We start from the raw sequence: 14,555 nt of genomic DNA on the forward strand, positions 1-14,555 counted from the left end.
TGAGAAAGGGGGCCGGGGCCTGTAGCAGTAGCTTTAGCCGGTCTGTCAGTCTGTCTGACTGACTGTCTGACTGACCGGCCGGCTGTCAGTGTGGGACGCACGTTCTCTGACAACTGAGAAGGCAGCAACACGGGGCAGGAGGGGGGAGGACGCAGGGCAACTCGGCTTTGACAAAATAAGTTGTCTACAACGTTAAGTTACTACTTCACAGCATTGTCCATAGAGTTGGGCTAGCAGCACAAAGTCAGTTTTCCTCCTTACCTTAGCTTTACCGGCCTCCAGCTTCTTTTGCCTCTCCTCGTCCTCCATCACTGTAGTTCCTGTAGCGAAAACAAAGAGGAAGCGGCTTCATACAAATCACCAGTGGAATATTGTCTAAGTTAAACTTGACCGTTCCGGTCGCTGTCACAGTCTTCTAAATGTTTTTCTTTGCCCCTAAGTGCTGTCTCCTCACTGATAGTAGTCGGCCGCCATGTTTTCCACGTAAACATGACACCCGTCTACGATGACGTCGAGGAAGCAGCCGTACGGCCACGCCCACAAACATTCCTCGAGTGTTGCGTTCAAGTGAAAACGGAATTGTTGTTATATCTTAGCAATGGGAACCATGTATTTTTGCTTTATTTTTGGTTATTTGGTTATATATGTATTTTTGCTTTATTTTTGGTTATTGGAAAATATATACCTGTGATGCTTGTTATGCAGAAATAGCTATGAAAAACAGACCATAACAAAAAGATAGTAAAGAAATATCGTATACATTTTCAAAACAACTATATTGAATACAAAATGTTGCAAAAATAAATAGAACATTCATTTAAATTTCTCCTCAAAAAATTAAGAGCAAGAACAAATAATCGTTAGAAAACGTATTACACTGAAAAGTTGAGAGTATTTAGAATATAGTCAGAACATTTATAAGTTAGAATAAAAAGGCAAAAAGCAAAACAAAATTAAAACAAACAAAAAACATATCAGTAAAGATAGCAAGGGAAGAGTTTGAAGTTACCATGTCATTCAAGTCAAAATGTCTTGAAATTATATGACAAAAGTACCTCCTAGTTCAATGTCATTGGTCTCAAATCTATCATCTTCCTTGGTAATCGTTAGTCAAGTGGGGAAATATTCAAATGCTTTCATGTTGTGGTTGGTGTACTAAAAACTACTCTAATTTCAGACAGCTTAGTTTAGATGTGTTTGTTATTTTTATTTTATTTCAATACATAACATTTGAGCTGCTTCACTTGGATGAGACAGGTAACATGAGATAGAGGCAGCAGTTTCTAGGACAGATGGAAAGTGATAAAGGGAAGAGTGGTCAATATTTTACCTGCAGTATCCATAAATAATTACGTTAATTAAGTACTAATTATCAGAGCAGGATATACAAATGTGAAACTGTTTACTCAGTAAGTGGTTGTTTTACTAGAGTGCCTGTGTCATGCCTTTCAAAATTCAGTGTCAACTTGACAATTCTTTACAATGAAAATGTTGTTGGAAATCTATTATCATTAAGAGTTTCCAGATGCTTTCAGAATAGAACTATAACATTGCTTAATCACAATCACAAAATTACCTTGAACCTTGAAAAATATATTCTTATATATTAGTATTAGTATTTCACATTCTACAATGAAAAATAAACAATAATCAACAATAAGTTAACACATATTTTGGATTTTAAATTTTCCTTGAAGGTTGTTGAGTCTCATCACAGGTGCAAAAACAAACACACAACAACAGTTCTAAACCAGGCAAGTCACACACCTGGGAATGACGATCATGAATAAATAAATGGAAAATAACTACCGTCTTGATATATTCTAGTTAAGAAAACATGTGAAAAAACACAATACATTTTAGGCTTACTTTAGAATTCTAAAATGTTGTCAATCAATATTGTTGGCTAAAGACATACCAGTGGCTGCAGCTGCAGGAGAGGATGCTCTGTGCCTCCGGCTGACAGGAGCTGAGCAGCTTATCGTCTGGCAGATCTTGAATTCCACCCATCTTCTTTTAGACATTCTTACCAAATTGATCCCACCTGTGAGCACTGGCTGCTGGTACCACAGCGGCAGCACAGTCAGTGGGAAGCATTTGAAAGTTTCGTCACTTTGTAAATTATTTAATCACTCAAGGAGTCCTGTGTCAGCAGTTACCCAAGCAACTTTACCAGGAAAGAAGACCACAACAAATGGACCAGGACCAGGAGTTCTATTTAATATTAAAAACACAACAAAACTAAGGGTCATATAAAGTAAAATAAAAAAACATTTGCAATTATCTTTTGGTATTTTTTTTAATCTAAATAACATCAATTTATACATGAAATAGACATATACATGACAACAAACTGTAAAAACCTTCAGATGCTGCATGATTTTTAAATTTTGTGCAGCCTGTCATGAAGCAGCTCTGACTAACAATCAGGACACAGCCCCTCATTGTTACAGCAAGTGAGTGAAAGATCATTTGCATGATAATGATATCACTGCTCTGTATTAATATATTCATAAGTGGTGGGACTCATCACTGAAGAAACACATAAGCACACTACACAATATGTCGCTCTATTAAAAACTTTGGCTTTTATTTTGAATTTCCTTTGATTTAATTATCATTTTATTTTAACTATAATACAGTAACTCTTGCTTGTGGAATCAAATGTTCATTGTTCTAATACATATATCTATTTTATGAACCATCTTGGTATGTAGAGATTAATCTCATGAATTCTTGGACACGTAACTAAATAATTTAAACAATTAATTTTAAATCGTCAATTTCGTCTATAGTTTGCTTAATGTGCTGCATGGTTTTCTTCCATCAAGTTCAACACCCTAGTTTCTTTCAGTTATTCTAAGCATAGTTTTTTCCAAATGTGGACTTTGCTGCCATCTTGTGGGCACTTACACTACGTGAGATTCTGTCACCTTTGCCACATGGAAAGAAATATAGAGGTCCCCATAATTACTTCTTTTAACAATTCTGGCACTAGAGTATTGTGATGTTTGGCGGTGGTTTTCTTCCTTCCATCGAGCTAGTTTTTCCATGCATTTGTGGTAATAAAAACTGCAGTAAATGCACGACTATGTCCCATTTGTGAGAAACAGAGACTGTCAAAATAATCCTTAAAATAAAATGACAATTCCAGTTAAGCTGTAGATACTGTAGATGATGATTGAAGGATGTATGAATGGATGGATGAATAGACATAGGTAAAGAAACAGCAGTTCCCCTTAAAATAAAATGACAATTCCAGTTAGGCTGTAGATACTGTAGATGATGATTGATGGATGTATGAATGGATGAATAGACATAGGTAAAGAAAAAGCAGTTCTCTGCTTCTTTAGAATAAAATGAATGATATATGGGAGTTTCAAAACAGTTTACAATCCATCCCTGTTATTATTACATCACAGCAGCTTATGCTAAATAAACACTGCGATTAAATCCTCACATGACGGATCATTGGAATCAGAGTAGTGTAAAGCTGCCTTTGGCTTTCATGTGTCTGCCAGCTGCTGCTCCTGTGTACTTCTTATATCATGGATGACCAGTGCCCTAGATCAAGAAATTCATCATTTATTAATATAAGTACATAAGTATTTATTATAGGAAAATAAAGTGTGGTTGAGAAAATAGAATAGAAAAGAGATGGGTTTTTCATCCAATTGTCAATAATCTATTAGAAAATAGAGATAAAACAATTGCAATGCAAAAAGTTCATAAGGATTATTGTAATGTAAAGAAAGAAAACTTAAATAAATATAAAGACAATGTTTTGCAGCAACTGCTGGTTGAATAAATAAAAGCTGTCCAGGAATATTTTCAGCTCAGTCTTCTGTAGGAGGCTGATCGCTGGGTCGGCGCAAAACCCGGCCCAGTCTGTCCACAGCCACACTCTCGAAGGCTCTTCTCATCAGAGGGTACTCTTCCAGGACCTCGTTGAAACTGTCCACACTCAGGGAGTAGAGGCGACAGTAGGTGTCCGCCATCACGCTGGCTGTGCGACGACCCTGGGTTAGCAGGCAAATCTCTGAAAAAAGGCATAGCAGAGTTTGATCAGTGAAGCAAAGCATAGGAAGATAGACACTGCTAATCTGAGATAAAAAAAAAATTAACAAAATTCACATTCTGTCTGACCAGTATAGATAATAGATTTGTCAACAATCCACGTTTACCCCCAAAATAGGCTCCATCGTTGAGTTTGGTCTGTTTATTTCCCCGTGACAGGACACTGACAGCACCGTGTTGGATGAAGTACATTTTCCGGCCAAGAGTTCCTTCTCTTATGATAAAGTCTCCAGGCTGGAAAACCTCAAAACGCAGCTTGGTGAGGATCACTGTCACAAAATGAGGGTCAGTGTTTGCAAACAGGGGCATGTTGGCCACAAGTCCACGACAGTTGTAACTGACTATCTCCTGCAGGAGAAGGTGGGACAAAATGGAAGCTATTCAGAAATTGTCATTCAAAAAAAAAAAACATATTTCATGTCTTAATGCAAACATTTTACAATGTTTTATTTTGGTTAATTAATTTGACGAATAAAGAATATGTCTGTGCATTGATTATTACCGTTAAATATGACATTGAGTGAATAACCGACCTCTTTGAGTGGATCACTGAGCTCTCCCAGGATGCTGTCCTCATCAAACATCTTCCCCTGGAATCTCTGCTCGTAATAATCATGGATCCTCTGTCGTACGTCGGCTGGCAGTTTGTGGAACGACATGTACTGCTCCACCTGCTTGTACTTGACAACAATCATATTAAACATGTTAATGGAATTTCAAAGACCTGATGCCAGATGTCACCTCTACTAAGAGTTTGTACTGAACATCAATCTTAAACAAATGTCCTCCCTTTAATCAGTCATTTGTTCTGCTTAATTTGAGCAAGGACAGCAGGGGTCGTTACCTTCTCCTGATACTGTCGATGTGACGCGTCCAAAGACTGGACCAGGTTAGCTGCATGGCCGAGGAACATGGCGTAGCAGGTGGCCCCTACGACCATACTGATCATGGTGAGCCACACGTCACTCATGCTCTCTGGAGGGTTGGCACCGTAACCTATACACAGCATGTGGCTCATGGCCATGAACAAGGCGTAGGAGTACTGGATGTGCCACGTTGCGTTCTAGAGAAGATGTTAGGACAAGGTAATGTTGTATTAAGGAAAATCAAAGTGTGTTTCAGGTACTAGTTTGGAACATGGATGGATTCTGTGAACCTTTCTAGTTGTGTAGTATGTACTAGTTTGGAACATGGATGGATTCTAGTTGTGTAGTAGAATTTTCAAGGTAGTTTTATCAATTGATTTTTTTGTATATCAGTTAACTTTTGATGTCCTGTTTTTGGATATTTTAAAATAACCTTTAGCCTAGTCCTACATCTAATTCATGATAAGAACAAATCAGCATCCTACATCTAATTCATGATAAGAACAATTAAGGGTTTAAAGTCAAAAACTCTTTCAGTATTCTGTATTGTCACCAGTGTTCTTCAAATATATATGTTAAGTATAATCTTTAGTGTATTTTGAAGTATTTCTGGACTCACCACCATGTTATTTTTGGCGACCCAGCAGTCTGGAGGAAAGTCCTGCAGCATGGGCACCATGAAGGTCAAGCAGCCGTCCCAGTGACACAGCAGCAACATCATGCCAATCAGGTTGAAAATACGCACGACTGCACTGGCAAGGTCATAGGTCATGTGGAATATCTGACAGATAAAAAGGGAAACGTGTATTACAGTTTTATGCATGTGACAATGTTAAATAATATTTTTCGTCATCTGTCAACCTTCACCTCTTCCCACTGATGGATATAGCGGATGAGGCGCGACAGTCGTAGAAGACGTAGCAGACTGAGGATCTTGGTGAAACGTACGATGCGTAGAGCTCTGGCAGTTCGATACACGTCGGAGGACTCATGCTGAGACTGCAGGTCAATGATCCGAAAGATATAGTCCACAGGGATGGAGGAGACACAGTCCACCACGAACCAGGTGCGCAGGTAATGGTTGCGGATCTCCTTGGGGTCCAGGATGATGTGGCTGTCCTCTCCCAGGATCCCAGTGCGAAAGTTGAAAACCAGGTCCATGAGGAAAAGAGTGTCAGACAGGACGTTGAAGGTGATCCATGGAGCAGTGTTCTGGTCCTCAAAGAAGGTGATGCCCCAGGGCAGCATCACCAGATTACTCATCATCAGCAGGAGCATCACTATGTCCCAGTAGAACCTGGACAGAACAGTGGGATTAAAGGGTCAGGCTTAACAAACAATGAACGTTTTTTGTGTTTGAGAAACTTTTGCTGACAAAGTGCAAACTGTCTCTACAGTCTGGAGACTTGAACAAAAACAACACCACAATACACATTTTATTACTTAAGACAGTTGACACAAATGTAGGGTCAGCGAACAGTGGCTGTGAAGGGATTCTAATTTAGACTGTAATTTCAAAATTGCAAATAAGGCAAAGTGAAGTCATCCGATCAGGCACTTTGTGGAATGACCCATTTGTGAGACCCTAGGTCTCATAAGAGCCACTGTCACAGGAAGAACCCTGTTCATTAAAAATACATGACACTTCCCTCCACAGGCTGATAAAGGTAGATGATGCAGACAGAAGAAAATACAAACAAACTTCACTGACCGTAGTTTGGTCTGACTTTGTCAGTGTGATCTGTGGCTGTGGACATCAGTCCACACCTACAGTACAGTGTATGCTGTGCATTATTGTTTGCATCATGTCATAAAACTCCAGTGGGTCGCCACTGTCTTGTCATGTACACGGTTTGGGTTACCTTACTGTATGTTTCCACTGAGTGTCAGTCACTCTTGGTCCTTGTCTTGCTCTGCTGCGTGTCTTATTACAGGTTTACAGTAACAGAATAGGAAACCAGACGATTCTTAATTATTGTCACAGCTCGGTGAGGAAACCACTGTTCTATTCAGTGGGACAGGGCGGACACACAGGGGAACAGATACGATCAGTTTCCCATTCATATTCACTTTTATCCCACCATCAATGCTTGGAACCCATGTTCTCTGTGTCTGCATGCTGGTTGACTAGACTACTTATCAACTCCCCTCATTACAACGGATTAGAGCCTCCACAATGCTCAATACCTGTCATAGTAGGTGTGCATGCTGTATGTGTGCATGTGCAGTGTGTTGAAGTGTGAGTAAGGCAGAAAGACTGCGTACCTTCTGCTGTAGTGGACGACTGTATATAATTTTAGATCAATTTTAATAACATAATAGAAGTTACCATTTCATTTAGTCAGTGACATGTATGACTATGAAGATGAATTGGATTGTACATGTATGACTATGAAGATGAATTGGAGTAATAAAGTGCTGATGTATTGCACTGTACTGATTTTTTATTTTCTTTCTCTTTAAAATTAAATTACTAAAGTCAAAGTATTCATATATAAAGCATGTAATATTTAAACCGCTTAGTATGAATGAAAGTGGGTTAGGATTGATTAAAAAACACATCTCAAAGAGGAGGTTGAAGCAGTGAGGTCCGTGGGCTGTTCAATAATAATCTTCCCTCAGTCTGTCATTATTGCATAATAGTGCAAGACTGGTTTCCTGATAGTCAATAATCCCTCTGCACATGTTTATCTTTGATATCAGACAACAGCAGCTATGATGAGAAGGATGGAGAACTTTAACAGTCACAGTGAGACCAAACTAGAGCAATTAAAGTAGCTTTCTATGATTACCATAAGTAATCACCAGCATGTGTTAGTCTCTAATCCAGATGACAGTCTCGTACAGTATGTATTGTATGACTAATCAAATCCCTTTATCGTCTGAGTGTCGATGCTGAGTTTTCAATGAAAGAGATGTTCCCATGTCAACTTTCTAAGGAAATAATACAAATCTTTCTTGTTTCCCAAAGAACCAATGAAACCAGCTGAACCCATTCACACGGTTACCTGAAGTCACTGTAGGGGTGGATTATCCACACTCCAAAGCTCTTGACCCTGGCCTGTTCAGCAGCAATACCTTTATGGCTGCCAAACATGCGCAGAGAGAACTTGTTGACTCTGGGCTGCAGGAAAGCGCGGAAATTCCTGCGGAAGAAGGTGGACCCGTCGTCTGTAAGATCATTGTTGCCTTCGTTAGCCTCCCCGTTGTTGTCCAGGAGGCCATCAGGGTCGGCGGTGTAGATGTCATTGTGATTCTTCACCAGAGAGAACAGTGTTTTGGTCACATCGCTCCTCTTGTCTGTCTTCGGTGATGGTGTATTTGGAGGCGGTGTTCTCTGGGAGCTACTTCTCCATTTGGAGAAGAGAAGGCCGTTCCAGCTGTGATACCTGTGGCTCTCTGGTTTGTGGTTTGGGTTCTCGCTGTTGCCTCTGTGGTCGTCCAGATTCTCAGAGATGTTGGTCATTTTAAAAGCTTGCATTTTGTCTAAAAAAACAAATTGTCTCAGAGACATTCAAAATAAGTACAAATTAACATTAATGTCTCAGAGTTTTACCGTAGTTTAAAAAAGCCTGGCATTACCCAAAAAAGTGCCAAAAACTCAGTTCCAACTTCTTCTCCAGTTCACTAACAATTTAAGTTATTTTTTTTTAAAAAAGTTACAAACACCAGTGAAAGCAAAACATACTTCTTTCCTGAGCTGAGTGAGAACCTTTGTGTCTGCCCACATCAGCAGACAGACAGAGTGAGCTGAGCGGCCTTCAGTAATCGGCTTGTACAACTCTGTCCACTCTCTTCTTCCTCCTCCCCCTCCTCCTTCTCTTCCTCCGGCTTCTCATCCTCCTGCTATGACAGGGCCATCCCTCCTTCCTCCCTTCCTTAATACAGAGGAACGGAGCAGTGATGCATTCACAGATCAGGTTGCACAGTAAGGTCACAGGGGCCAAAATTACATCAATTCCTCATTAGTGCATTATTTCTGTAAACTTTTTACACCTAAATTTAAAGTTAATTTGTAATTTTGCATATATATATGTGTGTGTGTGTGTGTGTGTGTGTGTACATACGCGTTTCTTTCTTTAGTCATCTATATATACAGATCAGATTACGGTAAGAAACACAGATTAATTCAAAGACTGGCTTTAATCTTAAGTAATCTTATGTCTTAAACAGGATAACAACTTGCACTTGTGGCAATAAATAAGACACTTGTGTTTACTATGTACTGAGTCTCTGTCAATGGTTTAACGATCTTGCACATCACCTAGAGAACCTTTTATCTAATCTTAAATACTAACCCAGTTAAATTGGACAAAGTGCAACTCATTTTCCTGCACACCAACAGTTTTGAATTTATTGGTCAATAATGAGCTACACCACAATCTTTCCTTATTACATTTTATGTTTTCTTTTGGGTGTTACTTTATAAACATAAATTATATTTGCTAACATTTTATTCTGTTTAGCCAATGTCTTAAATATATATATATATATATATATATATATATAAAAATCAAAATAATTCAGTAAAATACTTTAATGTCAATGACTTTATGCAACAAATACTAAGAACATTGTATGCTCCGGTAGCTGTATTGACAAAAACAAAAGATATTAACAAGTCAAGGAGTTGCAGAGATTTTTTTTATCCAGTTTTCATCGTTGTTGTCGTCACTGTGGGGCCTAACGTGGTTGTGGTGACTACAATGCCACATAATTTCCTACAACAAACAAACACACAATTGTTTATTCAGTTAAATTCTGTACTTCCAAATGGTGTATTTGTTGTACTGAAAAAAAAAGTTTCTTACTGAACAAATGGGTCATCGTTCACAAAACTACAAATTTGACTGTGATTCTTCAGCGTATCCTCAAGAGAAGCTATCTCCTTCTTCCAGGCCTCGGACTCTGATTGCATTTGAGCTTGATGACAGAAAGCAAATTATTTCAGCATACAAACAGCCTTTACTTATCTACTTGTTATTATTATTATTACCGTTAAAGTCCTCGTTTCCCTTCGTTTTTGCAGCCAACTCGTCATTTATTGTTTTCTGAAAATAAACGAGAAAATTCCGTAAATTAAAAGTGAGCCTCAGACACAAACATAGACCATTAACAAGAAATGGATAAACAGTAGGTCTCTGATTGTAAACTGTGCATTATATTATGTACATTATATATAACAAACACCTGAAACACAATAAGTCAGTGTCTCAATGTTTCCCTGCTCATAATAGAGCCACTAGGGGGCAGTTTAACACTCAAGGGATGCGGATGTAACCAATTTACATAGGAGTACAAGGTGATATTATCTCCTAAATAACTCATGTATTAGGATGTAAAAATTGCTGCTGTAGCAGTGGAAAAATATGGGTTTGTAAACCGAAACAGAAACGTCTTAATTAGTCTTAATCCTAATCATTTAAATAAAACAAACACATTTTTAATTCAACCATGACAGATCTTAGTTCCGTGGAAATAACCGTTTTTTTTTACAGGTATTTGTATCTATTACCGATCCCTTGAACTGTACATGACCCGAGTCATGCTAACTTATCCATTAAATACTTATACAGTAGGCTGTACAAAACTGACTGTGGATCCTATATATATAGTACTCATGTACTCTCAACCGAATAATCTAAGTCTTTACTGTCTTCACTGTTTGACGACTCATCGTTAATTCTGTCTGTAATTACTGAGAAATGTCACAGCACATGTTCTTCAGGATACATATTCTCACGTAGTGTTTCTTTGTTCATTGTACATATGCTGCTACTTTATACCCCTGTCCCTTGTAAATATCTCCTTTTTTTATATTCTTGCCATTTTGCACCGTGGGTCCGAGAGGGCTGCAATTTCATTGTGCCATTTTGTCCGGTTGTGTGGCATATTTGACAATAAAATTGACTTTGACTATAGCATAATTACACACATAAAACGTCAGAAGAGTTCACACTAGGATTGTGTGTGTGTGTGTGTCAGTGTCAAGGTTTTTTGACCCGGATCCTGCAGCACAGGAATCTGATTTGTTTAATGTAAATATACACCGAGGCGAATAAAACAGCAGGTTTTTGTTTATCGAAGTATTTGAATTTAACTAGTATTTGAATGCGCATGACAGATAAAGTACTTTGTAGATATTTTACTGTAGTTTAAAGAGCTTAATATATTGGATAATACTCGGGTTGCGGGTGAATGTCACCTGAGCAGCCTGACACTCCTCGACCTCCTTCTTATTTCTCTCGTCCTCTGAGTGGACTTGGGAAACCTCCTTCTCCAGGGACTGCACTGCCTTCGCCATCTCTGCGTCCTGTTTCCCGAGGGCGGACATGAGCAGCTCGTGGCTCTCCACCCGGTCTGACAACAAGCTCAGCTCCTGCTCCTTCCTCTGGATCAGCGTCTGCACCTTGGCCAGCTGCTGGTTCTGACCCACGATGACCACCATGGTCCCCATGGACAGTATGGCCGCCAGGAAGCAGAGGACCCAGTGTCCGCGCATTTTGACTCTTTGTCTGTGTTTGTACAAGGTGCTGTATGTGGGCGTTTCACCTGAATGACAGGTTTGACACCCTTCACCGCGTTAGCTTCGGCTTCACTACACACACACACAATAGGTGTCATGGGAAAACTACATTTGGAAGAAAAAAAGGAGAGTAAGAAGACGGACTTTTTACTTCCTGTTGCCGAGACCACCTGCCCTCTACTTCCTGTGAAGTGTTTAAATTAAATCCTGGACAATCGTCTGACGTTGCCTCTCGACCCATTAAATCGCACTGCTGTGTATATTTGTCTTGTTAATTATTTTGTCCACTAAATTGAATTTCATTGAATCAACACTTTCTTCCTTTTACTTTTTCCAGCCCTTTGTTTACTGAGGTTTAGAGCCCAATTATTTCATATTGACTCAGCTTATTGTGTAATTGTAAAATCCACACATGAGTTTGAACAACAGATCATTTCATGCCCCACCAGGCTTCCGTACATTAAAGGTACACTGTGTAAGTATTGAGAAAAATGCCATTAAAGAATATAAAACCTTGTTTCTGTTACTATTATTAAGATGTTCGTAAATGTCTGATGCGGTTTAAGGAATAGGATTTAGCAACATCTAGTGGTGAAGCGACATGTGTCATTTGAATATCCATCCAGTCAAAAATGACTGGTGTAAATCAGATTGATCCAAGTCAGGAGCTCTTGGTGTTAGTGAAAAAAGTTAATGCAATCAACAATTTATACTTTTATATAAATGTGTACAAATAACCACAGACATAAGAGAACATATTCAAAAGTTCTGAAAAGAAGGATTAAATCCGCCTTCATCTTACCAAAAGCTCTTCAAAGTTTAGTGCAGATTTACTGTTTTTAGGTGTTGATCCATACCCTTCAAAACAACAACCAGGTTTTCTCTTTCTCAGTTGTAAAAGCAGATGAAATTATCACACATTCACTGTGGTCAGACTGCATTCTTAAAGCTAAGATACTGTATAATCATTTTTCTTTTTTTTCCAATTTCCGCTCTCTCAACAGCATTGCCAAATTTGAACATATCATTTAGTAAATGTTTATTCATTTTTAACACTTTTTACATTATCCCACCCACTTATCTGCTGTTTATAATATGACTATATTTCCCCAAGAATTTAACAATGTAATTTAATTTCACATGTATTATTTTTGGTTAGTTTTTGCTCACCTCTTGTAAAAATATTTTTGGTGCACCTGTGGCTACTTGACTCAGAACTCTTACCTTTTTACCTTTGTGGACCACTTTTTATTCCATTCATTCCATTCATTAGCACTTCATTACTTTGTGGAACTTAAAGGTAAGTAAGTAAAAAAAAAACAAAGTACACAGTTCACACCCTAGTAAAACCAAACACTGAACAAACACTATATATATACTGTCATAATATTTAACTATAAACTTTAACACTAAGTTCATCCTGTTTCTAATGTAAACATAAAATTGCCTTTATCAGTAGCTGGTTCTTACAAGCACAGTGGAGACAACAGAAATAGGTTTGAGAAGTGTTTAAAGAATGGAAAACAACCACCAGTGATTCACCGGCAGTCTGACATGCAGAAGGTCAAAGCAACATTCTCAACCCATGTTTGGTGAAATCTAAAGCCTCCCTTCTCTGATAAGATGTAGCACGGTCAGACACTTTCTGAAACCAGAGCTGAGGGAGTTTACGGAAAAGTGTTGGGGTAAACAGATTTTTTTTTATGTGCATACTTGGCAGTGATAAAGTGTTCCTTCACTGGCCTTGGATTATTGTTTTTGACTCAGAACACAAAGACACTGAGAATGTGGAGTAACGGTGTTGAAAAACACCAAGCCAGCAAAATGTTTCCTGCACTTAATTGACATATTGTGACGTCAACTCACATATCATTTCTCCTCACCACTTCCACCTCCACTTCCAGGCATTTCACCCACCTCCCACCACCTTACCCCCCTCCACACACACACACTGTCTCTCTGCTGCCCAGATATAAGCAGGTTGATGGTTTGGCTGCAAAGTTAGTTGAAAAAGAAATCTTCAAAATTGTCATGACATTGACCATGACTTCAGCTGGAGGCCTTGTGGGATTCTTCATTATTGCAATACTTACTCTTCACAATGCCGGTTTGGGAGGTAATTATTTTAGATTTATTGAACAATTTCGAATACATTTTTGTATATTTTGCAAAACTGCTAACCCTTTGTGCTGCATCTATGTTGGATTTCCACAGACACCAATGTCATCTCTTTGAATGAACCAGATGTCCCTTTCCCACCTGCCTGTCCCACTGTTCACAACTTGGCTGCCATTTGCCACTCGGGTCATGGTCGACCCAGATACCCGCCTAACTTCTTCCCAGGCTCTAGATTCAGTCACTTTCGCCGCCGTGGAAGTGCCATCAACCGTTTGGAGTCATGGTTCAGTTTGTGCTGCAGTGGACAAGTGGCCCGGCAGAGTCACTTGATACTCTGCTGCACCCGTCAAGCTGTGAGTCTCTATTGTGTTTGTGTGGCAACCAAACGGGATAGGGGTGGCTTTTGCATTCATATTGACCAACAGGAATATATAAGGGAAATATTTATGCCTAAATTTCTAAAAAAAACAAAACAACAACAGCAACACTTGAATCTCTTTCTTGCAGTGGAAACAAGCTCTGTCTCAGTTCTGTGATGAAGAATATTCCACCATGACTCTGCCATACGAGTGCTGTGCAGAGAGAGGAGAAGCCCGGTGGATGTGCTTTGACAGTGAGCTGCCAAACCCAAACTACAGCGCAACACCAGACTACACGCCACCACAAGTTCCAGATGAGCCAGGATTTAGTTTTGATTCAAATGCTTGCTGAAGGAACAGCTCTTAACTCAGGCAGAAGAAACATAACAATCCCTGATGATTTTTAATGTACCTTTTGGCAGGTTTTGTCCCAACTGTTCATATTAAGGCAGCACATACAGTACAAGCTCATTATATAATCATAATAAAGTGTGCCATACTTTGCAGAAATGTTTTGTTTTCATTATATATGCCATATGATTTAAATGGGCTGAAAATGTTTATTTAGTTCTAGCTACATTAAAAGCTATGCTAAGTTGATACTAAAAA

General features: G+C 38.9%; 4 protein-coding genes across 9 annotated transcripts in view; 1 reads left to right on the forward strand and 3 right to left on the reverse strand.

Moving 5' to 3' along the window:
* The window catches only part of akap9 (A kinase (PRKA) anchor protein 9), a 54,046-nt gene extending 52,007 nt beyond the window's left edge, over window positions 1-2,039 (reverse strand). For all 5 annotated transcript variants that reach the window (XM_025064885.1, XM_025064883.1, XM_025064884.1 and 2 more), the window contains exons 1-2: window positions 1,919-2,039; window positions 262-320 (exon numbers count right to left, since the gene is read on the reverse strand). In XM_025064885.1, coding sequence (XP_024920653.1) covers window positions 262-320; window positions 1,919-2,024 — 165 coding nt within the window. In that variant the 5' untranslated portion in view covers window positions 2,025-2,039. The remainder of the gene's footprint in view (window positions 1-261; window positions 321-1,918) is intronic.
* Window positions 2,040-3,249: 1,210 nt separating this feature from the next.
* Window positions 3,250-9,255, reverse strand: LOC103394547 (potassium/sodium hyperpolarization-activated cyclic nucleotide-gated channel 2-like). 2 transcript variants are annotated; one of them, XM_008331911.3, is made up of 8 exons: window positions 8,632-9,255; window positions 7,952-8,429; window positions 5,811-6,240; window positions 5,563-5,724; window positions 4,922-5,140; window positions 4,611-4,757; window positions 4,185-4,425; window positions 3,250-4,039 (listed from the first exon to the last, which is right to left on the reverse strand). In XM_008331911.3, exons 2-8 carry the CDS (start codon window positions 8,422-8,424, stop codon window positions 3,837-3,839), a joined length of 1,875 nt encoding a protein of 624 aa, XP_008330133.1. In that variant the 5' UTR covers window positions 8,425-8,429; window positions 8,632-9,255; the 3' UTR covers window positions 3,250-3,836. The 2 variants fall into 2 exon arrangements, with proteins under 2 accessions (XP_008330133.1, XP_008330132.1); XM_008331910.3 differs by lacking the exon at window positions 8,632-9,255 and having other exon boundaries at window positions 7,952-8,620.
* Window positions 9,256-9,446: 191 nt separating this feature from the next.
* On the reverse strand, window positions 9,447-11,932 carry LOC103394545 (A-kinase anchor protein 9-like). Its single transcript, XM_008331909.3, has 4 exons — window positions 11,149-11,932; window positions 9,940-9,994; window positions 9,755-9,866; window positions 9,447-9,664 (listed from the first exon to the last, which is right to left on the reverse strand). Exons 1-4 carry the CDS (start codon window positions 11,443-11,445, stop codon window positions 9,589-9,591), a joined length of 540 nt encoding a protein of 179 aa, XP_008330131.1. The 5' UTR covers window positions 11,446-11,932; the 3' UTR covers window positions 9,447-9,588.
* A 1,481-nt stretch (window positions 11,933-13,413) lies between these two features.
* LOC103394544 (extracellular matrix protein 1-like) lies at window positions 13,414-14,456 on the forward strand. The gene is made up of 3 exons (XM_008331908.3): window positions 13,414-13,585; window positions 13,684-13,940; window positions 14,095-14,456. Exons 1-3 carry the CDS (start codon window positions 13,501-13,503, stop codon window positions 14,296-14,298), a joined length of 546 nt encoding a protein of 181 aa, XP_008330130.1. The 5' UTR covers window positions 13,414-13,500; the 3' UTR covers window positions 14,299-14,456.
* The last annotated feature ends 99 nt before the right edge of the window (window positions 14,457-14,555 follow it).

The sequence above is a fragment of the Cynoglossus semilaevis genome, chromosome 18 (assembly GCF_000523025.1).
Source record: "Cynoglossus semilaevis isolate Cse_v1.0 chromosome 18, Cse_v1.0, whole genome shotgun sequence".
NCBI lineage: Eukaryota > Metazoa > Chordata > Actinopteri > Pleuronectiformes > Cynoglossidae > Cynoglossus > Cynoglossus semilaevis.